We start from the raw sequence: 24,145 nt of genomic DNA, 5'->3' as shown, positions 1-24,145 counted from the left end.
TTTATGAAGAAAGGATTATTTACTTACCTACTGTATTTTTTTTTTCGGGTTTTTTTTTTTACCAAAGACCTGTAGCAGAATACATTTTGGCCTAAATTTATAAATAAATTTGATTTTATTGGATATATTTTTATAACAGAAAGTAGAAAATCATTATTTTATTTTTAAATTCAGTCTTTTTTCGTTTATATCGTAAGAAATAAAAAACCCAGTGGTGATCAAATGCCACCAAAAGAAATCTCTATTTGTATGAAAAAAATGATATAAATTTAATTTGTGTACAGTGTTGCATGACCGCGCAATTACAAGTTAAAGTAGTGCAGTGCTGAATAGCAAAAAATGGCCTGCTCGTGAGGGGGGTGTAGTTGGGGGGGGGGGGGGGGCGTGTAGTTGGAGGGGGGAAGTGAAACCTTCCGGAGGTCAAGGGGTTAAATTTGGAACTTCTGGTTCATTACCTTCAGTAAAGTAAAGCAGTAGTGAATTTTCCGCATGTCTGCGCCAATGTCCAAGGTGCTCTCGGGGTCTCCATCATCAAGGAAATTGTGTATCTGCTCATCCAGCCTGCATAAAAAAAAAAAAAGAAATCTCAGACTAATTCCAATTCTGTTCTGGGACACTAAACCACAACTGTCACCAACTGTTACTGTGTGTGAGATACCGACAGTCATAAAGCACAGCTCCATTGTGTATCTTGTACTGTACACTACATGCTGCTCTGTATGCTGTGCTGTAAGTAACAACCTCCAGATTGCTGCACTTTGTAACCTGTGGTGTTCGTTATATACTGCAGGTCACCGCACTCGCTTCATACATAAGATTGCTGCGCTCTGTACAATGAGGTGTACATTGGAAAAGCTTCACTCTCTCTACAGCTGTAGATTATAAACTTCAGATTGGGCCACTCTGTATGCTGTACTATACAGTGCCTTGAAAAAGTAATCATACCCCTTGAAATGTTCCACATTTTGTGAGGTTACAACCAAAAATGTAAATGTATTTTATTGAGATTTTATGTGATAGACCAACACAAAGTGTCACATAATTGTGAGGTGGAAGGAAAATGATAAATGGTTTTCAACATTTTTTTACAAATAAATATGTGAAACGTGTGTGTGTGTGTGTGGGGGGGGGGGGGGGCATTTGTATGGCGCCCCCCGGAGTCAATACTTTGTAGAACCCCCTTTCTCTGCAATTACAGCTGCAAGTCTTTTTGGGGATGTCTCTACCAGCTTTGCACATCTAGAGAGGGCCATTTCTGTCCATTCTTCTTTGCAAAATATCTCAAGCTCTGTCAGATTGGATGGAGAGTGTCTGTGAACAGCAATTTTCAAGTCTTGCCACAGATTCTCAATGGGATTTAGGCCTGGACTGTGACTGGGCCATTCTAACACATGAATATGCTTTGATCTAAACCATTCCATTGTAGCTCTGGCTGTATGTTTCGGGTCGTTGTCCTGCTGGAAGGTGAACCTCCGCCCCAGTCTCAAGTCTTTTGTAGACTCTAACAGGTTTTCTTCTAAGATTGTCCTGTATTTGGCTCCATCCATCTTCTCATCAACTCTGACCAGCTTCCCTGTCCCTGCTGAAGAAAAGCATCCCCACCACATGATGCTGCCACCACCATGTTTCACAGTGGGGATGGTGTGTTCAGGGTGATGTGTAGTGTTAGTTTTCCGCCACAGATAGCATTTTGCTTTTAGGCCAAGACGTTCATTTTTGGTCTCATCTGACCAGATCACCTTCTTCCACATGTTTGCTGTGTCCTCCACATGGCTTCTCACAAACTACAAACAGGACTTCTTATGACTATCTTTCACCAATGTCTTTCTTCTTGTCACTTTTCCATAAAGGGCAGATTTGTGGAGAACACGACTAATAGTTGTCCTGTGGACAGATTCTCCCACCTGAGCTGTGGATCTCTGCAGCTCCTCCAGAGTTACCATGGACCTCTTGGCTCTTCTCTGATGAATGCTCTCCTTGCCCGGGCCGGTCAGTTTAGGTGGACGGCCATGTCTTGGTAGGTTTGCAGTTGTGCCATACTCTTTCCATTTTCCGATGATGGATTGAACAGAGCTCCGTGAGATGTTCAAAGCTTGGGATATTTATTTTTAAAACCTAACCCTGCTTTATACTTCTCAACAACTTTATCCCTGACCTGTCTGGTGTGTTCCTTGGACTTCATGATGCTGTTTGTTCACTAAGGTTCTCTAACAAACCTCTGAGGGCTTCACAGAACAGCTGTATTTATACTGAGAATAAATTACACACAGGTGGACTCTATTTACTAATAAGGTGACTTCTGAAGGCAATTGGTTCCACTAGATTTTAGTTTGGGGTATCAGAGTAAAGGGGGCTGAATACAAATGTCCCCCCCACACTTTTCACATATTTATTTGTAAAAAAATGTTGAAAACCATTTATCATTTTCCTTCCACTTCACAATTATGTGCCACTTTGTGTTGGTCTATCACATAAAATCCCAATAAAATACATTTATGTTTTTGGTTGTAACACGACAAAAATGTGGAAATGAATACTTTTTTCAAGGCACTGTATACTCCAGATCTCTTCACTCTGCTGTATCTGTATTCTATATCTGGTACTATATATATATTACACAGTCATGTTGTTGATAAAAATAATGTATTAAGGACTGGAATTCCTCTCCCGGGATGGACTGAACAGACAAGCAGAATTAATGAGCGGCGTGGTGGAGAACGGCGGAGGTGTCCTGTATGGCGGTCCCGGCGTTCTCACCTGTCTCACGTGTGAATATTTTCCTGGTAACGGCTGAGCCAGGAAACCAGATTGATGAATAAATCAGAAGGAGAACGGCGTACAGAAGCCCAAATCAGCCACAAGAAAATTTATGCTAAAAAAGGGACTCGGCGATCCAAAATCAGCAACACAAGGCACGCCCGTTAATCACATCCACTGGGAGTCAGACGCATTTTTGGACGCATCCATGAAGTGGCACAGCTGTTGGTCAATTTCCGAAGACTGGGGCGATGAGCCGCCCATAGATTGATCGCTTGAAATCGCGCCCATCAAAAGACGCGCCAAGACTCTGGACAGAAAAATCGCTTTTTTTTTTATTTTGAAAATGTCAAACGCTACAAAGGGGGCTCGGCGGGGCCAGCGAAGGAATTAAAAAAACAAATTAGCGAACGAAGAATTTACGAGGAGGAATGCGCACTCCTCTCCCTCGTAAGGCTCGGCGTTCCAGATTTTACCGAGTACGGGTAATTGGAATGACCGGTCTGCATATCTCAGCTGTCACTATGACCCAGCGAGCCGCCGAACCTCAACAACAGAATATCAAAAAAAGGTTTTAATTTTTAATAGGACCAATAAATCTAAACCGCAAGGTGGTTCAACTTATAAAGGAGGGCGATAGGAATGACAGCGCCGCATGGACAATATCAGAACAGAATGTATCTGAAGATGAGGCTCTGACCCAGAAGGAAGAGATTTGTGAGCAAACATCTGACTTATTAATGTGTTTTTCATGCTTTTTAAAGCTTTAATAAAGCTTGGCAAATGCCCTGTGTGTGTTGGTTTTCTGTTTGTTTTAAAGGGACCCAGTAGAACCCCCAACTCAGCAGATCCCCAGCTTTTTAGTACCATCATTTAGCAAATCCCCAGCTTATTAGTACCCCCACTCCGCAGATCCCCAGCATATTAGTACCCTCATTTAGCAGATCCCCAGCATATTAGTACCCTCGTTCAGCAGATCCCCAGCTTATTAGTACCCTCGTTTAGCAGATCCCCAGCTTATTAGTACCTTCGTTCAGCAGATCCCCAGCATATTAGTACCCTCGTTCAGCAGATCCCCAGCATATTAGTACCCTCGTTCAACAGATCTCCAGCTTATTAGTACCCTCGTTCAGCAGATCCCCAGAATATTAGTACCCTCGTTCAGTAGATCTCCAGCTTATTAGTACCCTCGTTCAGTAGATCCCCAGCTTATTAGTACCCTCGTTCAGCAGATCCCCAGCATATTAGTACCCTCGTTCAACAGTTTCACAGCTTATTAGTACCCTCATTTAGCAGATCCCCATCTTATTAGTAACCTCGTTCAGTAGATCCCCAGCTTATTAGTACCCTCGTTCAGTAGATCTCCAGCTTATTAGTACCCTCGTTCAGTAGATCCCCAGCTTATTAGTACCCTCGTTCAGCAGATCCCCAGCATATTAGTACCCTCATTTAGCAGATCCCCATCTTATTAGTACCCTCGTTCAACAGTTTCACAGCTTATTAGTACCCTCATTTAGCAGATCCCCATCTTATTAGTACCCTCGTTCAGCAGACCTCCAGCTTATTAGTACCCTCGTTTAGCAGATCCCCAGCTTATTAGTACCCTTGTTCAGCAGATCCACAGCTTATTAGTACCCTCGTTCAGCAGATCCCTAGCTTTTTAGTACCCACGTTCAGCAGATCCCCAGCATATTAGTGTCAGGGCTGGGCTCAGCCCTTCCTTCTCTGAGCTGGCCGCTTAGCTGTCGGCTAATTGCCAGCTCCTATCTCTCCACAGGTACTCAGCTGTTGATGATATCCTGCTCGTCAGTCCTGCCTACTGAAGCCGTCCAGCCCAGAGGATCTCTGCCTTCGCCTTGGTCAACATCACAGAGACGCTCTCCTGCATTCCTGGCAAAAGACTTGTTTGGCTGACATCCCTTCTGGCTCCAGATCCTGCTTGCTGTTTTATTTTATTTTTTAATTATTTATTTATATTAGAAAACCGGTTCACCGGGACATACAGCAATAATGTAATTGCATTCAACAACAGTACATACATAGGTATAGGAACAATATGTGCTGCACACTGATATAAAATGAAAAACATGGCGTCTCTATTCTATAAGCTTGGGAGGGATAGCAAGATATTACAGTATTGATGGCCTACAGATTTTTTACTACAACATAGTTTCTGACCTATATCCTAGTTAGTAACATAGAACTATGAGTCCATCTATATTGTGCTTTCCACTAGTCCTCCGTCTGTCAGTGTGCCTTGTATGTGATTGCAGGGGAACATGATCCCAGTTTGAGCGGTTTCCTATTTATTTTATTATTTTGAGAGAAAAAGAGAATATCTAGTGAGAAGAAGAGCAGATTAGTAGGGTGGAATAGATATAAACAGGGTTAGAAAGGAAGGAGGGAAAGGATATGAGGGGGGGGGGGGGGAGGGGGTTTGGGATCCGAATAGTGATTCACGAGTATGTGTATTTGCTTGCGTCTATCTGCGATTATTCCTAGGAACAGAGTGCATCACAACATCCCCGGCCTCGAAGTGCCTGTCCCTCTTCTGAATACTTGAACATGTTCCATAATTGCCAAGTTTTGGTGTACGTTTCCTGTCTGTTTTGGCTTGTGAGGATTAAGTCCTCCATCTGATTTATTTCCTCCACTTTTTGGAGCCAGAGGGCTATGGTTGGTGTTTGAGTGGACTTCCAAAAGAGTGGGATGCAAGTTTTTGCAGCATCTAGCAAATGACGTACAACTGATTTCTTGTAAATCCGTGTGGGGGTGTCGTTGGCATGTAAAAGGAAGTATGCCGGGTCATCTGGTACAACTCGGTCTGTGAATTTTTGCGTTAACTGGCGGACTTCTTTCCAGAAGTTCTGGATCCGAGAACAGGACCAGAAAATATGGAGGAGTGTGCCTTTTTTTTCTTGACATCTCCAACACACATCTGATAACTAGGGGAATATTGTGTTAAGCAATGCTGGGGTTCTGTACCAATGAGTAAGGATTTTATCATTTGTTTCTTGGATCTTGGTACATAAAGAGGATTTGTGGGTAAACTGCAGGATGTGTTGTTTTTTGCTGGTGGTAAACTGACATTTTAGTTTTTTCCCATTTGGTGAGGCCCTGTAATTTATATTGCTCTGCTGGAGTGATTAACATACTATAGGTTAGAGAGAGTGAATGTAGTAAGGACCCCATTCCCGAGCGTAGGTCTTCCATAGGTGTGAGGGTTTGATCAGTGTCATTAGGTGGTGACATGCTGCTGAGGAAGTGATGGAGTTGTAGTGCTCTCAAAAAATCCAGACGGAACTGTCCTTCTGGATCGGACAACTCTGTGATAGTCTTCCACCTACCCCTAGTGCCGAAATGTGGGGCTTGGTATAGTCCCTCCTCCCTCAGTTCCCGAAACCTCCCATCGCCCATTCCTGGTTCAAACAAAGGGTTTCCTAATATGGGTTTAAGTGGTGAATTACAAGAAAAGAGGGAAGATGAGTCAATCAGATGAGCACAGACACGTGACGTGTTACCTATTAACGGGTGGCGCTTGAGATCTGTTGGGAGGGCAATATAACACCAGGGGGTTCTGTGTATAGGAATCGCGCTTTGTGCTTGTTCAAGTTGCGTCCACAGTTTGGTGGTTGTATGTCAGCACCAGTCGATGAGCCTTCCTAGATGTGTCGCTCTATAGTAGGTCTGGAGTTCAGGCATTGCCAGTCCTCCGTATTGTTTGGGCAACGAAAGGATCTTCCTGTGTAGTCGCGGTTTTTTCCCTGCCCAAAGGAATTTAATGAATATTGATCGTATTTGGTTAAAGTAGCCTGCGGGTATATGTATTGGAATAGTCTGTAGGAGATACAGAAATTTGGGTAGGATTATCATCTTGAGGATGTTGCAACGTCCAAACCAGGACTGGAGCCCCCCATTCCATTTATCTAGCATTTGCTGGACTTTTTTTAGTAGGGGTGGGAAGTTAAGCTTGAATAATTGGGAGAATGTCGGAGGTATGTGTGTACCCAGGTATTTCAGGGCTGTAGTGGTCCATTTCAAGTGGAAACTATTCTGAAGTTGTGTGAGTTGTGGTTGTGGAATTCCCAGTCCCATCGCTTCAGACTTACTAAGGTTCATTTTCAGATTGGCTAGTTGACCATAGATGTGAAATTCTTTCATAAGGTTGGGGAGAGAGATGGTTGGGTTTGTGAGGGAGAACATCAAGTCGTCAGCATATGCAGAAACTTTAAATTGTTTTTTATTTACTTCTACTCCTGTAATGTCTGGGTTCAATCTAATGTGGCATAGGAAAGGTTCCAGGGATAGCGCGAAGAGCAGAGGCGATAAAGGGCAGCCTTGACGGGCCCCATTAGTAATTGGGAAAGCTTCCGAGATTACCCCATTCGCTCTTACTCTGGCCGTTGGGTCTGAATAAATTGCGGAAATCCAATGTATCATTTTGTCTCCTAGTCCTATGTGTTTCAGCGTTGCAAACATGAACCTCCAGCTGACCCAGTCGAACGCTTTTTCGGCGTCTGTTCCGAGTAGGATGAATGGGGATTTGGTACTATTAGCTATATGCAGTAGGTTAAGGACTTTTATCGTGTTGTCCCCAGCTTCCCTAGTTGGGACGAAACCTACTTGGTCTAGGTGTATAAGTGAGGTGAGGTGTTGTTTTAATCTGGTGGAGATGATCTTTGTGAAAAGTTCTAGATCCGTATTCAAAAGAGAAAATCGGGCGGTAGGACCCGCATTGGCCTGGATCTTTACCCTCTTTTGGTATGACGGAGATTTGTGCCTGTAATGTGGATTTGTGAAACTTTCCCCCTGAGCCTAGGTTGTTATAGAGTCTGACCAGATGTTGACCTAGAGAGGGGAGTAGGGTCTTATAATAAGGGATTGTAAGCCCATCCGGACCTGGCGCTTTACCCGGTTTAGTATTTTTTAATGCAATTTGCAGTTCGTTCAACGTGATGGGATCTTCTAATAGGGATTTTGCGTCCTCTGGGAGGGTCGGCATAAGGGAGGATGATATGTATTCTGTCGTTTTTTCGGGGGGAGTATGTGTCTCCTTTAAATTGTATAGAGAGGAATAGAAGGAACTAAACTCCTGCACGATATGCTGGGGTAGAGAGGCCTTCCTACCCGTAGGGGACATAATGTGGGGTATATATGAGGCCATTCTTTGTTCTCGTAATGATTGGGCTAAAAGTCTCCCGCATTTGTTACCAGATTCATAATGTTTCCTTTTGCTAATTTGTATTGCCGCTTTCGCTTTATATCGTAAGAGGTCAATGATCTGCGTACGGACTGAGTCTAGTTCTATTTCCAGTTGTTTGGTGGGTGTCTGTTTATGACGCTCTTCTAATGTTTCTAATTTCTTTAGCAAAGTATTCAATTGTGCAATCCTTTGCTGTTTGAGTCGTGAGCCATGTTTGATGAGTATCCCCCTAATAATGGTTTTGTGCGCCTCCCACACTAGCCCGATGTCACAGTCAGGGGTGGTATTAGAGGTAAAATAGTGACCTATTTCCTTGGTTACCTCAGCTAGAATTTCTGGGTCTTTCAGAAGTCCCTCGTTTAGTCGCCACGGTGGTTTCTGTGTCGACCTCAGGTCTGGGAGAACGTACCGCAGTGTAATCGGGGCATGGTCCGACCATGTAATTGAACCTATAGTGGCTTCTTTAATCGCTTGCAAGTCCCTGTGGGGGATCAGGAAGTAATCGATTCTGGAATACGTCTGGTGTGGTTTAGAAAAGAAAGTATAGTCCTTTTCCCCCGGGTGAAAAAGACGCCAAGCATCTATCAGTTGTGAATTGTGTAACGTCGTACCGATACGTTTACGCAAATCTCGCGAGGTTGAGGATGTTCCAGTGGAAGTATCCTCCGTAGGGGTAAGGGGAACATTAAGGTCTCCTCCCAAGATCAAATGTCCGTCTGAGAATTGCGATAGTAGCTCCAGGTGTCGTTTGAGGAATATGTCTTGGTGTGCGTTGGGAACGTACAGGTTAGCTAGAGTTACTTTTGAATCCCCTATCTTCCCCTTTAGAAAGAGGAATCTACCTTCCTTGTCATACTTTACTTCTGTAAGTGACCATGGGATTTTGGACGAAATTAGAATAGAGACCCCTCTGGATTTAGCTTCTGTGTACCTTGAGTGATATACCACCGGAAAAAATCTGTTCTGAAGTGTCGGCAGAGAACCTTCCCTAAAGTGGGTTTCCTGCAAGAAAACAATGTCAGCGCCCATGCGTCTCATGTCATTAGTCAAAATACGTCTTTTCTCTGGCGTGTTTAGGCCCTTCACGTTAAGAGAGACTATTTTTATGGAGGCCATGATCGTGGGTGGTGGGTATGTTGATATTCAAGGGGTAGATGAACAGGAGGGGGTGGGGAGTTGAGGGAAGAGTAAGGGGGAGTGAAGGGGGTGTAGAGCAGGTTCCGTAAGAGAAAGTGGGTAAACTCAGGAAAGAGTGGAAGAGAAAATTTAGAAGCTGTCACTAGAGAGTGCAGCTTAGTGCAAATACTAAATTAGCCAAATGGGCTATTACGCTCCCCAGACACTATACTGGGAATGGAGCGCTGTCCTATGTGGGTCGGTGGATAGACAGGGCCGGGAAGCGAGCTCCCGAGCCTCCCCCTCCACCCCCGGCTATCGATGGTTTTTATATGTACATGCGGTGTGCCATTAGCAGTGATATAACAGACTAGTGGGTTGTAACATTACAAGTGTGCTACTGGTCTAAACATAACCAATAAAAGAGGCATAGAATCACATAAAATGAAATGAAATAAAATGGAGCTCACATAACTAGAGCCCAAAGAGCACAGTTGCATAAACATAAACATAATAACTCAGCGAGTGCAATAAAGTAAATCACATTTCTATCCCCATCCAGCGATGTATATAATAGTCAAGCCAAATGGAATGGCCAAAAAGTGAACTGTATGGTAAGGCGCATATCCAGCCTGAACTTAGCATTTCTCTGCGCAGGACAAAACATCAGGTTCGTGGGTATTCAGTCCCGCACAAGGATATGATGAAGTGTTCAAACTCTATCGTGGCCATTAACTTTAAGTGTTAAACAAACGGGGAATCCCCCCCTCCCACCACAACATAAAGTGTCAGCGTTTAAATACCGGCTTGTGCACTAGCGGTATGGTAAGTATCAGTAGCCGCTGATAGTAACCGGGTCGTACCACCGTGCATGTCTCCTGTCTCATTTGTAGTTCCATGGTGTGCTTTCCCTGAAGTGCAAGGCATGGAATGGTGAATGCCGTTCGGTTCACGTCCCCTATCGTTCCTGTCACTCAGCCTCCTGCGTCCGCATTGTATGCATGATTTCCTGCAGTTAAAGAGGAGATGTCTCTGGGCACCTTAGATAGGCCTGTACTGGTGGACAGGAGAGGGCAAGTTCCGTAACCCTGATTCCACTAAATCTGCTGTAACTTATGTCCAGGACTGGGGCGGGTACTTTTAGGTACTAGACCTTTGGGTTTCCTCTAGTACTCCAGGGGATCCTCCAACTCTCAACACTGTCCGTCAGCAGGCCCATCATACGTACTGAGGAGTGGAGGAGGGGGGGGGGGTTGGGGAGGGGGAAGTAGGGCTAGAGTTTGTCTAATCTTTCCCTCCTCTAACGGGCAAAAGTGGCCATGTTTCACTTCCCTGTGTGCGGGGACTAACAACCTCTCGTGAGACTGGATAGGGATGGGTGGCCAAAGGCCTACTCACGTGGTTCTCCCTCTGAGGCCGTCCTGCGTCTCCTTCTGTTCCTTAGGTGGCGAGGAGGGATGGGTCCGTGCAGCCTCAGGGGTCCCGATCGTCCTTGTGGACATGGTAGGAACTGGAGCCAGTCAGGGACCTTTATTGGTTCTGTATCCATGAACCTGAAGAGCGCTGGGAGGTCTTCTGTTCTTTGCAGGGAGAAAGAGCCTGTGTCGTTGCGGAACGTTACTGATAGCGGGTACCCCCCATAGGTATGTTAAGCCTTTCTGCTTGGCAAGTTCCAGGAGGGGACGAAGGAGGGCTCTGCGTCTCAGTGTGGCCCTCGATAAATCCGGCAGTATTCTGGCCTGTTTGCCCCCCACTTCCACATCACCATATTCCCAGGCCCGGCGGAGGATATTTTCTTTTTGAGTGTAGCGGTGCAATCTGCATACTACATCCCGCGGTTTGCTTGGGTCTTCAGATCTGGGGCCAAGAGCTCTGTGCACTCTGTCTAGCTCGATATTGAGGTCGGGGTCCTCCAGCACGGTGCGGAATATCTCTTTCACCGTCTCCCATAGGATCTCCATTGCTGTTTCCTCCGGGATTCCTTGGAGTCGCAGATTGTTCCTGCGACTCCGGTCCGCGATATCTTCCAGGTGTAACTGCAAGGCAATGGAGGAATCTCGGTGTAGATCTCTAGCTTGCTCAAGCGCTGCTACTCTCCCCTCCAGAGAGGACACCGAGGCTTCGCCTGTGGTCATGCGTTCTGCCAGCGTAGCTACCTCTCCTCGTACCTCTTGCATATCGCGTCAGTGGGTCTCTTCCAACCTGAGGATGAGCGCTTCAATGTCTGATCAAGTGGGGAGGGCCTGAAGTAAAGCCTGAATGTCCTGGTCAAGCATAATGGGTTCAGGAGATTGTGGGGATGCCATTGTGCCCCTCGTAGGACCTCCGTTGGTACCTGGGGAGTTGTTAATGACACCCCGGGAGTAGGATGAGGCGGGATGACCGCTCTGTCTAGAGGCCTTCTGCTTCTCACCACGTGGGAGGCCTCGCGGCGCTGCTACTGTGGCTCCCGGAGATGGGCCTTGCAGCTGCTGGAAATAGTGGTGGATCTCTCCTGGGCTCCTTCCAACGGGTGTCCCCCGGGTAGTTGCTCTTCTCCTGTGCCTTTTGGTTGGTAGCATGCCTCTGGCAAAGTGTATATAGCCGGAGTTTTCGGGACAGGCCGGGAGCTCCAAGAAAAAGCAGCTTCACTCAGCCATGTCCAGGCCACGCCCCCTGCTTGCTGTTTTATTACACTCATCTCCGGCTCCCTAATGTTTGGCTTGTCTGACTATCTGTTCCGATTACTGAACTTTGGCTATATTTTGACTACGTTTGTTCTCTTTTTATTTTTTACTTTTATTATTAAACAAGTGTGATTTAACTGTACTTCTGTCTCGGTCTGATTTCATGGTTTCTAAAAATTAGTACCATTGTTCAGCAGATCCCTAGCTTATTAGTACCCTCATTCAGCAGATCCCCAGCATATTAGTACCCTCGTTTAGCAGATCCCCTGCTCAGTAGTACCCCCAGCTTTGCTGATTCTCCTGTTCAGTAGTAACCCCCAGCTTTTCAAATCCCCCCACTCAGTAGTAACCTCCAGCTCAGCTGACCCCCTGATTTGCCTAAACCTCCTATCTCTCCGGTCCCTACTAAACTCCCACGCTGCTCACCACATTTGATATTAGTAGTTTCTCCTGCTACGGCTCCCCAGCTCTGCTGATCCTTTGACATTCAGTCCTCTTTCTCTGGTCCTTGCTCACATTCCACCAGAGCGTTCCCATGTTGCACACCACATGTGCCGTCTGCTAGTTGCCTGGACCCCGCTCACCTGCCTGCTGCTCCACGCTGCACACCAGATGTGACGTCTGCACCGGACACTCCCAGAATATATACACATGAACCGGAAGTGATTGCTGATGATGTCTTTCCAGTTGGCTTGTTGGTTTCCCAGTGCATCCTGGGATATCTCACACCTGCAATCCTACAAAACAATGCAAAGCTAATGCTGACAAAAAGGCTCTCAACAGCTGCAGGAACTGCAAGCGAGCGTTGTCAAAGACTTCTATGGAGGCTTTGGAGACACTTCGAAGCACCAAGAAAGTGACATGGGGGATCGTGTTCTGGAGGCAGTGTACATTTATGTTGGTGGAACAATAGAGATCTCCCCGAAAAAAATCCAGCAATGGACTTTTTGCCTAAGATCATGCAATTTGGAGGCCTCTGTGGAAATTTTCTGGTGCCGTGTTTTTGGTGTAGTGGAGTGGAAGGCTTGGCTTAACCCTTCCGCTGTCACAGCAATTTTTTCTTTTTTTTTTTTTTTTTTTACACATTTTAGGCCTGAAGATTGCATAAACCTCCAAAAAATGTGTCAGTACACAATACACTAAAGTTAATTTAGGGCTGCAAAGGGTGGGCCAACTCAATATTGAAGACTGGGAAGCCATTAAAGTTCATGTGTGTGTAAAAGCAGGCGTACCAATACTTTCGACAATATAGTGCAGATACCCAACATGTCAAAACTTAAAGAGGAGCTCCTGTAATTTTTCTGAAAATTAAAAAAGGCAGCAGCTACAAAAACTACAGCTGCTGACTTTTGTCCCAGGATCCATCCCTGTGCTCACCTGAGGGGGGGGGGGGGGGGGCTGCGAGGAACGCCTTTAGCATCTTAACTGTGGGCACCCGACTGTTCTTGTAGTTTCAAAACAGGGTGCCCGCTGCCCATGCATGAGCCGCACTGTGCATTGTGAATGGTCCCCACAGTCTGAGACCTGCAATGTGTCCCAGAAGAAAAAAAAGATAAAAAAATACTAGGGCTGCGGAAATTACGGATTAATTCCTCGATTAATCATTAATTTTTTTGATCGATCAAAATGTTTTTGATCGGTAGGCGGCCTGCCCTGGGGCCGCTTTGGGCCAAGCTGTGGCTACAGCGAAGCGCTCCGCTCCCTCCTCCTCCACTTAATGTCATACACAGTCTGCGGGCATCTCCCGCTGTGTGTCTCGGAGCGGAGTGTGAAAACTTTGGCCGCACTGTGAGAAAAGTCCCGCCCTCCTCCTAGATCGGCTCGTGTGATTGGCGCAGTGTTCTGTCTATAGACGCAGTGTTCTGTCCATCACATAAGCCAATCTAGGAGGAGGGCGGGACTTTTCTTGCAGCGCCGCCCAATTTTTCACACTCAGCTCCGAGACACACAGCGGATGCCCGCAGACTGTGTAATCCAGGCACAGGCACTGACTACAGTGAGACTGCATTATGGGCACGGTGAGACTGCATTATGGGCACGGTGAGACTGCATTATGGGCACGGTGAGACTCCATTATGGGCACGGTGAGACTCCATTATGGGCACGGTGAGACTCCATTATGGGCACGGTGAGACTCCATTATAGGCACGTTGAGACTGCATTATAGGCACGTTGAGACTGCATTATAGGCACGTTGAGACTGCATTATGGGCACGTTGAGACTGCATTATGGGCACGGTGAGACTGCATTATAGGCACGTTGAGACTGCATTATGGGCACGGTGAGACTGCATTATAGGCACGTTGAGACTGCATTATAGGCACGGTGAGATTGCATTATGGGCACGGTGAGATTGCATTATGGGCACGGTGAGATTGCATTATGGGCACGGTGAGATTGCATTATGGGCACGGTGAGGCTGCCATTATAGGCACGCCGAGGCTGCGATTATAGGCACAGTGAGGCTGCGATTATGGGCAAGGTGAGACAGCATTATGGGCACGGTGAGGCTGCGATTATGGGCACGGTGAGACTGCATTATGGGAACGGTGAGGCTGCATTATGGGCACGGTGAGGCTGCGATTATGGGCACGGTGAGGCTGCGATTATGGGCACGATGAGGCTGCGATTATGGGCACGATGAGGCTGCGTATATGGGCACGGTGAGACTGCATTATGGGAACGGTGAGACTGCATTATGGGAACGGTGAGGCTGTGATTATGGGCACGGTGAGACAGCATTATGGGCACCTTGAGGCTGCGATTATGGGCACGATGAGGCTGTGATTATGGGCACGGTGAGGCTGCATTATGGGAACTGTGAGGCTGCGATTATGGGCATGGTGAGACTGCGATTATGGGCACGGTGAGACTGCATTATGGGAATAGTGAGGCTGCGATTATGGGCATGGTAAGTCTGAGTTTATGACATGTGACGTCCTAGACATGCCCCGCTATGTCCGGCTTTGGCCGTTGCCATAACAACGGTGCTAAATCAGCTAAAAGTAGTTGAATCTGTATGTGCGTTATAATCAATCGAAATTAGTCGATTCATCGATTAAAAAAATAAAATGATTAATCGAACACGATAATTTTAATCAGTAACAGCCCTAAAAAATACATTATAAATACCTTTTTCCATCTATACAAAAATGTTTTTCCTTTCGTTTCTATTTTAAACTGAATGGGTTGTTTTACAAGGTGAGGGTTTACAATCACTTTAAATCCCAGACTATTTAGTACCTCTTATCTATCTTGGCTCTCAATCCAAAACTAAAAAGACATTTTTTTTTTTTTTTTTTTTAGATACTCTTGAATGGAGAACATTTTTCTGTCTTCACTTCATCTTTTTATAGATAAAAAGCTGAATAGGAAACATCACAGAGGGCACCGGCACGAGGTGCGTTCTGCCTCCTCCTGCTGCCACAATTACGATTCACTCAGCTACTAAACTGGCAGCCGGATTAGAGAGCAGATGGGCACCGGGAATAATGGGATCTGGCACAGGAAGAACGCACCGGAGAGGAGCGACTTAAATCACGCTACACAAGAGCTCACTTCACCAAGCCAGGGAGGTGCTAAGTCCGCTTCATTCCGTCCAATTAATCGCTAAGGAAACTCGCCTTCTATTTTTGAAGCTGTTACATCTCAAGTTATGTAAGTGGAAGGAGAATTGGAAACATCTGTGCGGAGTCTTTCCCGATATGGAGGCCGAGGAGGAGAAGAGGTTCCGTATGTCACCGCTCCGGGTGAAGGGTCTGCAGTGTTGCTAGGAGTTGCAACGATTCCGGTATCGGTGCCGATACTAAGCATTTACATGAGTATCGGTACTTGTGAAAATGCTCCGATATCTGAAACTGATACTTTCAGGCTCAGTTCTTTAATAAATAGATACAAATTTAAAAAAAAAGGAAAAGGTAGCAATTATCGGTTGTTAAAGTGATTGTAAGAGTTTCGTTTTTTTTATTTTATTTAAAATAACATACATATCATACTTACCTCCACTGTGCAGCTTGTTTTGCACAGAGTGTCCCTCGAACATCCTCTTCTGGGGTCCCCCGGAGCCTCTCGCGGCTCCTCCCCACATCTGATAACCCCCTTGGGGGAAGCACTTCCCCGAGGGGGTTACCTTGCAGGCGCGCTCCCGAATCCAGCATTCGGCGTCCATAGCCACCGAATGTATGACTCGGCCCCGCCCACCCATGTCGCCTGCGTCATTGGATTTGATTGACAGCAGCGGGAGCCAATGGCTGAGGCAGCACATTGGCAATGGCCAATGTGCTGCCTCTTCCTTTCCAAGTATGAGCTCTGCTGTACGAGCATTGCAAGCGGCTGATACCAGGTCATATTCAGGTACTTGCACTGCTTGTATTAAAAAAAATAATTTAAAGTTGAACTCTGGGATAAGGAAATATTGTCTAAATCCATCCATCGTGAGTATTCTTTGTGAATCTCAGTGAGTTTTGTGTATTTCTCCCAGATCAGTGCAGTAATCCAGTGTGAGACTTCCTGTAATAAAGACCGCCCACTGCTACTCTCTCTCCTTGTGCAGGGGGACTGGTCTTGTCTCCGCCCCCCTCCTGTAGTATTTTACAGGCAGCCTGTAGTGGGTGGAGCCTGATTGGCCCCTCCCACAGCTCTGCTCTCTCTCCCTAAAGTGGATGTAAAGGCACAAGGTGCATTCTATACATGAAGGTAAAAAACCTCCTGTGTGCCGCAGCCCCCCTAATACTTACCTGAGCCCCCTCTCAATCCAGCAATATCCAGGAGAACCTCGCCTCTCCGGGGCCATTGGCTCTCGCTTCTGTCAATCACAGCCAGTAAGCCAATCAGGCGATGGAGGGGGTGAGGGCAAGCCACGACTCTGTAAGAACGGACACACAGTGCCGTGGGACGGGAGCACGCCTGCTTGGATGGCCCCATAGCAAGCTGCTTGCTGCGGGGGCACCCAGCTGGAGGGAGGAGCCAGGAGCACCGGCAGGGGACCCAAGAAGAGGAGGATCCGGGCTGCTCTGTGCAAAATCATTACAGAGCAGGTAAGTATAACATGTTTGTTATTTGAAGAAAAAAAAAACAAGACTTTATTATCGCTTTAAGCAGGGTGACTGGTCTTGTCCCCGCCCCCTCCTGTAGTTTTCTGCAGGCAGCCTGTAGTAGGTGGAATTGCTAGGCCCCTCCCACAGCTCTGCTCTCTTTCCTTGTGCAGGGTGATTGGTCTCGTCTCCGCCCCCTACTGCAGTTTATTAACACTCAGTTTGTAGTGGGTGAAGCCTGCTGCCCCCTCCCACAGCTCTGCTCTCTCTCCTTGTACAGGGTGACTGGTCTTGTCTCCACCCCTTCTATAGTTTTCTACAGGCCTCTAGTGGGTGGAGCCTGCTGGGTTCCTCCCACAGCTCTGCTTTCTCTCCTTGTACAGTAGGCTGGTCTTGTCTCCACCCCTCCTATAGTTTTCTAAAGGCAGGCTCTAGTGGGTGGAGAATAATCTGGTCTCCGCCCCCTCCTGTAGTTTTCTACAGGCAGCCTGTAGTGGGTGGAGCCTGCTGCCCCCTCCCACAGCTCTGCTCTCTCTCCTTGTGCAGGGCACCTGGTCTTGTCTCCGCCCCCTCATGTAATTTTCTGTAGTGGGTGGAGCCTGCTGTCCCCTCCCACAGCTCTGCTTTCTCTCCTTGTACAGGAGGACTGGTCTTGTCTCCACCCCTTCTATAGTTTTCTACAGCCAGCCTCTAGTGGGTGGAGCCTGCTGGAATCCTCCCACAGCTCTGCTTTCTATCCTTGTACAGTAGGCTGGTCTTGTCTCCGCCCCTCCTGTAGTTTTCTAAAGGCAGGCTGTAGTGGGTGGAGAATGATCTGGTCTCCGCCCCCTCCTGTAGTTTTCTAAAGGCAGGCTCTAGTGGGTGGAGAATGATATGGTCTCCGCCCCCTCCTGTAGTTTTCTAAAGGCAGGCTCTAGTGGGTGGAGAATGATATGGTCTCCGCCCCCTCCTGTAGTTTTCTAAAGGCAGGCTGTAGTGGGTGGAGAATGATCTGGTCTCCGCCCCCTCCTGTAGTTTTCTACAGGCATCCTGTAGTGGGTGGAGCCTGCTGTCCCCTTTCACAGCTCTGCTCTCTCTCCTTGTGCCGGTCTTGTCTCCGCCCCCTCATGTAATTTTCTGCAGTAGGTGGAGTCTGCTGGGCCCCTCCCACAGCTCTTCCCTCTGCACAGGCCCAGTGATGATGTCACAGCTTCTTTTATTATCTTGGTTTGCAAAGACACACAAAGTGGCTAATGAGGAATTTATTTATCTGAGGAGTTTTTTCCGGGAGTTCAGCTTTAATATGTATTAATGATCACAGAGCTGCATTCATTGTCTTCCATCCGCCGGGCGTTCAGCTTTAATTCCTCGCTGCGGCTATTTCTGATGGTAAAAGTAGTTTCAGCGGGAAATAGAAAGTGACATTTCCTGTAAAACAAAACCTTTAATGGTCGATTTCCATGTATGTTGTGTGTATGAGGTCACCGGCGTCTGAGCGCAGCCCCTGGATTGGGGATTGTAGCCAGTCGTTGTCTCCTTCAGCCGCCGAGCCGTCCGGCCGGAGCTGGGGGCTTAGCACTTTGTTTTACGATGGAGATCAGCCGGTGTTGTCAGGTACGCGGCCTCTTCCAGCGATCGAAGGACGCCCCCCGCCTGCTGCTCCTCTCCTGGATTTTTCATTAAGACGCTGATTGAGGGTTTATTGGAACTTCCTACACGCCGCTGGAAAACCCGAGCGTGACTTCTAATTGGCCGGCTTCATTCGCCCAACGCATCGAATATTAAACTCTGCGGCCCGGCTTGTGACTTTTATGGCACAGCTCAGACCAACTCTCCCTCCATCATCTCACTGCATTACTTTTCTTTTACTTATACTGAATTCCTGTAGTTTCTTGTATTCATGAGGTTATATCTGCATATATATTATATTGTCAAAAGTATTGGGACGCCTGCCTTGAACATGAACTTTAATGGCATCCCAGTCTTAGTCCGTAGGGTTCAATATTGAGTTGGCTCCGCCCTTTGCAGCTATAACAGCTTCAACTCTTCTGGGAAGGCCGTCCACAAGGTTTAGGAGTGTGTCTATGGGAATGTTTGACCATTCTTCCAGAAGAGCATTTGTGAGGTCAGGCAGTGATGTTGGACGAGAAGGCCTGGCTCACAGTCTCCGCTCTAATTCATCCCAAAGGTGTTCTATCGGGTTGAGGTCAGAACTCTGTGCAGGCCAGTCAAGTTCCTCCACCCCAAATGTGCTCATCCATGTCTTTATGGACACACCTGGTGGTAGCGGTCTGTTGGTTTCTGGTTGGTTTGTATAACTAGAAGTTTAAATCAGTATTTTTTGCTAGAAAATTACTAAGAACCCCCCAAACATTCATTTTTTTTTTTGAACAGAGATCCTAGAGAATAAAATGGCAATAGTTGCATTATTTTATGTCACGCGGTATTTGCACAGCAGTTTTTAACCACTTCTAAACCGGGCACTTTCGCCCCCTTCCTGCCCAGGCCAATTTTCAGCTTTCAGCGCTGTCACACTTTGAGTGACAATTGCGCGGTCATGCTACACTGTACCCAAACTAAATTTTTATCATTTTGTTCCCACAAATAGAGCTTTCTTTTGGTGGTATTTGATCACATCTGCGGTTTTTATTTATTTATTTTATTTTGCTAAACAAATAAAAAAAGAACGAAAATTTTGACAAAAAAAAAAAAAAAGAAGTTTTTCTTTGTTTTTGATATAAAATTTTGTAAATAAGTCAATTTTCTCCTTCACTGATGGGCACTGATAAGGCGGCACCGATGAGATGGCACTGATGGGCACTGACGATGGCCACTGAAAGGCGGCACCGATATGTGCCACTGGTGGGCACTGAAAGGTTGCACTGATGGATACTTATGGGTGGCTCTGATATACGGCACTGCTGGGCACTGATAAGGCGGCACCGATGAGATGGCACTGATGATGGGCACTGATAAGCGGCACTGATGGGCACTCATAGGTGGCACTGATGGGTACTTATGGGTGGGACTGATACACGGCACTGCTGGGCACTGATAAGGCAACACCGATGAGATGGCACTGACGATGGGCACTGATAGGCGGCACTGATATGTGCCACTGATGGGCACTTATAGGTGGCACTGGTGGGCACTGAAAGGCACTGATGGGTACTTATGGGTGGCACTGATATACGGCACTGAAAGCTGGCACTGCTAGGCATTGATGGGCACTGGATTTCACTGATAGGCATCACTGGCAGGCATTTTTCATGGGCACCGACTGGAGGCTGCCTGGGCACTGATTGGCATTTTCCTGGTGGTCTAGGGTGGCATACCTGGTGGTCCAGTGTGGTGGCCATCCTTGGTGGTCCTGGGTGGGCATCCGAGGGGGGGCTGAGCTGATAAAAAAAAAATCAGCACAGACCCCCCCATCAGGAGATGTCAGACGCGAGTGAGGAAAAGCCGATCACCGGCTCTTCCTGTTTACATCGTGATCAGCCCTGATTGGACACGGCTGATCACGTGGTAAAGAGTCTCCGTCAGAGACTCTTTACCTAGATTGGAGTTGTGGTGTATCAGACTGACACCCCGCAACAAGCATCGCCCGGGGGGCGCGCAGCGGCTTGATATCCTGGCGACGTCATAGGACGTCCGGTCAGGATAACACAACCACTTTGCCGACGTCATTTTGCTATATGGCGGGCGGCAAGTGGTTAAAAAAATTAATAATTTGAAGGAAAGAATGCAGGAATTTTAATGCAAAAAAAGACCAAAATATATAACCCAATTTTTTTGTTACAATAAAAAAAGATGATGTTATGCCGAGTAAAAAGATAATTAACTTGTCATACTTTAAAATTGCGCGCTCGTGGAATAGGGACAAAACTACGATACTTGAAAATCTCCATAGGCGACGCTTTCAATTTTTTTTTTACAGGTTACATGTTTAGTGTTACAGAGGAGATCTAGAGCTAGAATTATCGCTCTCCTCATACGGAGAGAGCGTTGGTGGTGCGCTAATCTATTTGCGATAAGATGGCTCCTTCCTCAGAGTACAGAACATAAACATTTACATAACCACATTATACAGAACACAGCAAATCAGATCCGTCCAGGAAGTAAATGGTGATCCTGGACGATGTCTGAACAAAGATGGCGTTGGTCATCCGGACAGAAAAAAATGGAAAATCTGATTCATTCATTGCCAGGAACGGTGCTCTGATCTCTGAGTGGTAATAAATACCTGGAAGTGTTACATTTACATTTTTAGAAATAGATCTGACTCAAGACATTATTTTATAAGACTCTGCCTCAACATTAGAAAGCCTCTGATGGAAGCTGTTCTTCCCCCCATGTAGAGGTGGAGGAGATCCCAAGGAGAGGACAATGTGAGGCTCACCTTAGTGTCTCTTCCTGAGTCAGGTCATCCGTCCGCCGCTCCCCGGTAACCAGAGCCAGCTCATCCTTCAAGGCCCGGATCTCTTTCTTCAGACGAACAATCATCTGTGGACATCGAACGTCATTATATACACAGCTAAGAACATGGAGGATTCAAAGACCGGAGTCTCCCGGTACAAGATCCATCCTGATATTAAACCACCCGCCTCAGTCCAGTTATCACATCGTCATATAAATCACACAGCTCCATCCTCATCTCTCAAAGGAGACATCGAACCATCAACAAAATTGGTGGATCAATCCAACTCTCCTCTCCTGAAATACTCTGCTCTGCTGGAGGACTCTGCTCCTTCCTCTATAACTCTCCTCTCCTGAAATACTCTGCACTGCTGGAGGACTCTGCTCCTTCCTCTATAACTCTCCTCTCCTGAAATACTCTGCTCTGCTGGAGGACTCTGCTCCTTCCTCTATAACTCTCCTCTCCTGAAATACTCTGCACTGCTGGAGGACTCTGCTCCTTCCTCTATAACTCTCCTCTCCTGAAATACTTCTGGAGGACTCTGCTCCTTCCTCTATAACTCTCCTCTCCTGAAATACTCTGCTGGAGGACTCTGCTCCTTCCTCTATAACTCTCCTCTCCTGAAATACTCTGCACTGCTGGAGGACTCTGCTCCTTCTTCTATAACTCTCCTCTCCTGAAATACTTCTGGAGGACTCTGCTCCTTCCTCTATAACTCTCCTCTCCTGAAATACTCTGCTGGAGGACTCTGCTCCTTCCTCTATAACTCTCCTCTCCTGAAATACTCTGCACTGCTGGAGGACTCTGCTCCTTCCTCTATAACTCTCCTCTCCTGATATACTTCTGGAGGACTCTGCTCCTTCCTCTATAACTCTCCTCTCCTGAAATACTCTGCTCTGCTGGAGGACTCTGCTCCTTCCTCTATAACTCTCCTCTCCTGAAATACTCTGCACTGCTGGAGGACTCTGCTCCTTCCTCTATAACTCTCCTCTCCTGAAATACTCTGCACTGCCGGAGGACTCATCTCCACTGATTCTCCTTTGTGATATATTCCTTGCTCTTGTAAACATTTTCCCTCTCCACCTGTATGAAATAGAAGAGGACTTCTATCTATAAACCGGTGCGCAGAGAGTAAGAAGAGTCTGTATACAGTGAGGGAAAAAAGTATTTGACCCCCTGCTGATTTTGTAGGTTTGTCCCACTGACAAAGAAATGATCAGTCTTTAATTTTATTGGTCGGTTTATTATAACAGTGAGAGCCAGAATAATATCCAGAAAAACGCATTTCAAAAAAGTTATAAATTGATTGGCATTTTAATGAGTGAAATAAGTATTTGATCCCCTATCAATCAGCAAGATTTCTGTCTCCCAGGTGTCTTCTATACAGGTAACAAGCTGAGATTAGGAGCACTCTCTTAAAGGGAGTGCTCCTAATCTCAGCTTGTTACCTGTATAAAAGACACCTGTCCACAGAATCAATCGATCAGATTCCAATCTCTCCACCATGGCCAAGACCCCAAACAGCTGTCCAAGGATGTCGGGGACAAGATTGTAGACCTACACAAGGCTGGAATGGGCTACAAGACCATCGCCAAGCAGCTTGGTGAGAGGGTGACAACAGTTGGTGTGATTATTCACAAATGGAAGAAACACAAAATAACGATCGATCTCCCTCGGTCTGGGGCTCCATACAAGATCTCACCTCGTGGAGTTTCAATGATCATGAGAACGGTGAGGAATCAGCCCAGAACTACACAGGAGAATCTTGTCAATGATCTCAGCTGGGACCATAGTCACCAAGAAAACAATTGGTAACACATTACACCGTGAAGGACTGAAATCCTGCAGTGCCCACAAGGTCCCCCTACTCAGGAAATCACATGTACAGGTCCGTCTGAAGATTACTAATGAACATCTGAATGATTCAGAGGAGAACTGGGGGAAAGTGTTGTGATCAGATGAGACCAAAATCAAGCTTTTTGGCATCAACTCAACTCGCCGTGTTTGGAGGAGGAGGAGGAATGCTGCCCATGACCCCAAGAACATCATCCCCCACCATCATACATGGAGGTGGAAACATTATGCTTTGAGGGTGTTTTTCTGATAAGGGGACAGGACAACTTCACTGCATCAAAGGGATGATGGACGGGGCCATGTACCATCAGATCTTGAGAACCTCCTTCCCTCAGCCAGGGGATTGAAGATGGGCCGTGGATGGGTCTTCAAGCATAACAATGACCCAAAACACACGGCCAAGGCAACAAAGGAGTAGCTCAAGAAGAAGCACATTAAGGTCCTGGAGTGGCCTAGCCAGTCTCCAGACCTTAATCCCATAGAAAGTATGTGGAGGGAGCTGAAGGTTCGAGTTACCAAACGTCGGCCTCGAAACCTTAATGACTTGGAGAGGATCTGCAAAGAGGACAAAATCCCTCCTGAGATGTCTGCAAACCTGGAGGACAACTACAAGAAACGTCTGACCTCTGTGATCACCAACAAGGGTTTTGTCACCAACTACTAAGTCATGTTTTGTGAAGAGGGTCAAATACGTATTTCACTTATCAAAATGCAAATCAATTTATAACTTTTTTTGAAATGCGTTTTTCTGGATATTTTTGTTGTTATTTTGTCTCTCACTGTTATAATAAACCGACCATTAAGATTATAAACTGATCGTTTCTTAGTCAGTGGGGCAAACGTACAAAATCAGCAGGGGGTCAAATACTTTTTCCCCCTCACTGTATGTTGGTGCTCATAGTGACTTCTCCTCTCCACTGAACACAGGAGCGCGCTCACCAGTTGAGGGTCGATCTCCTCGTTCAGAAGGGCTTCGTTCTTTATCAGGGCCACTCGCTGGGCGAATCGACACGTAGAGATTGATTCCTGGAAAACACATTGATTATATATTGTGTATCTATCAGCAGCTCCTATATGTCCTCACATAGGGGGTAATGAATAGCTGGCTATACACTAGTA

At 46.5% G+C, this 24,145-nt stretch overlaps 1 protein-coding gene across 1 annotated transcript in view; it reads right to left on the bottom strand.

The window, feature by feature from the left end:
- LOC141141064 (kinesin-like protein KIF6) overlaps positions 1-24,145 on the bottom strand; it is a 550,310-nt gene that overhangs the window by 517,293 nt on the left and 8,872 nt on the right. Inside the window, exons 3-5 of the mRNA XM_073628752.1 lie at positions 23,966-24,052; positions 21,155-21,258; positions 456-561 (exon numbers count right to left, since the gene is read on the bottom strand). Coding sequence (XP_073484853.1) covers positions 456-561; positions 21,155-21,258; positions 23,966-24,052 — 297 coding nt within the window. The remainder of the gene's footprint in view (positions 1-455; positions 562-21,154; positions 21,259-23,965; positions 24,053-24,145) is intronic.

This window comes from Aquarana catesbeiana, linkage group LG04 (genome assembly GCF_042186555.1).
Source record: "Aquarana catesbeiana isolate 2022-GZ linkage group LG04, ASM4218655v1, whole genome shotgun sequence".
NCBI lineage: Eukaryota > Metazoa > Chordata > Amphibia > Anura > Ranidae > Aquarana > Aquarana catesbeiana.
This window is presented reverse-complemented; position numbering and strand designations above follow the sequence as displayed.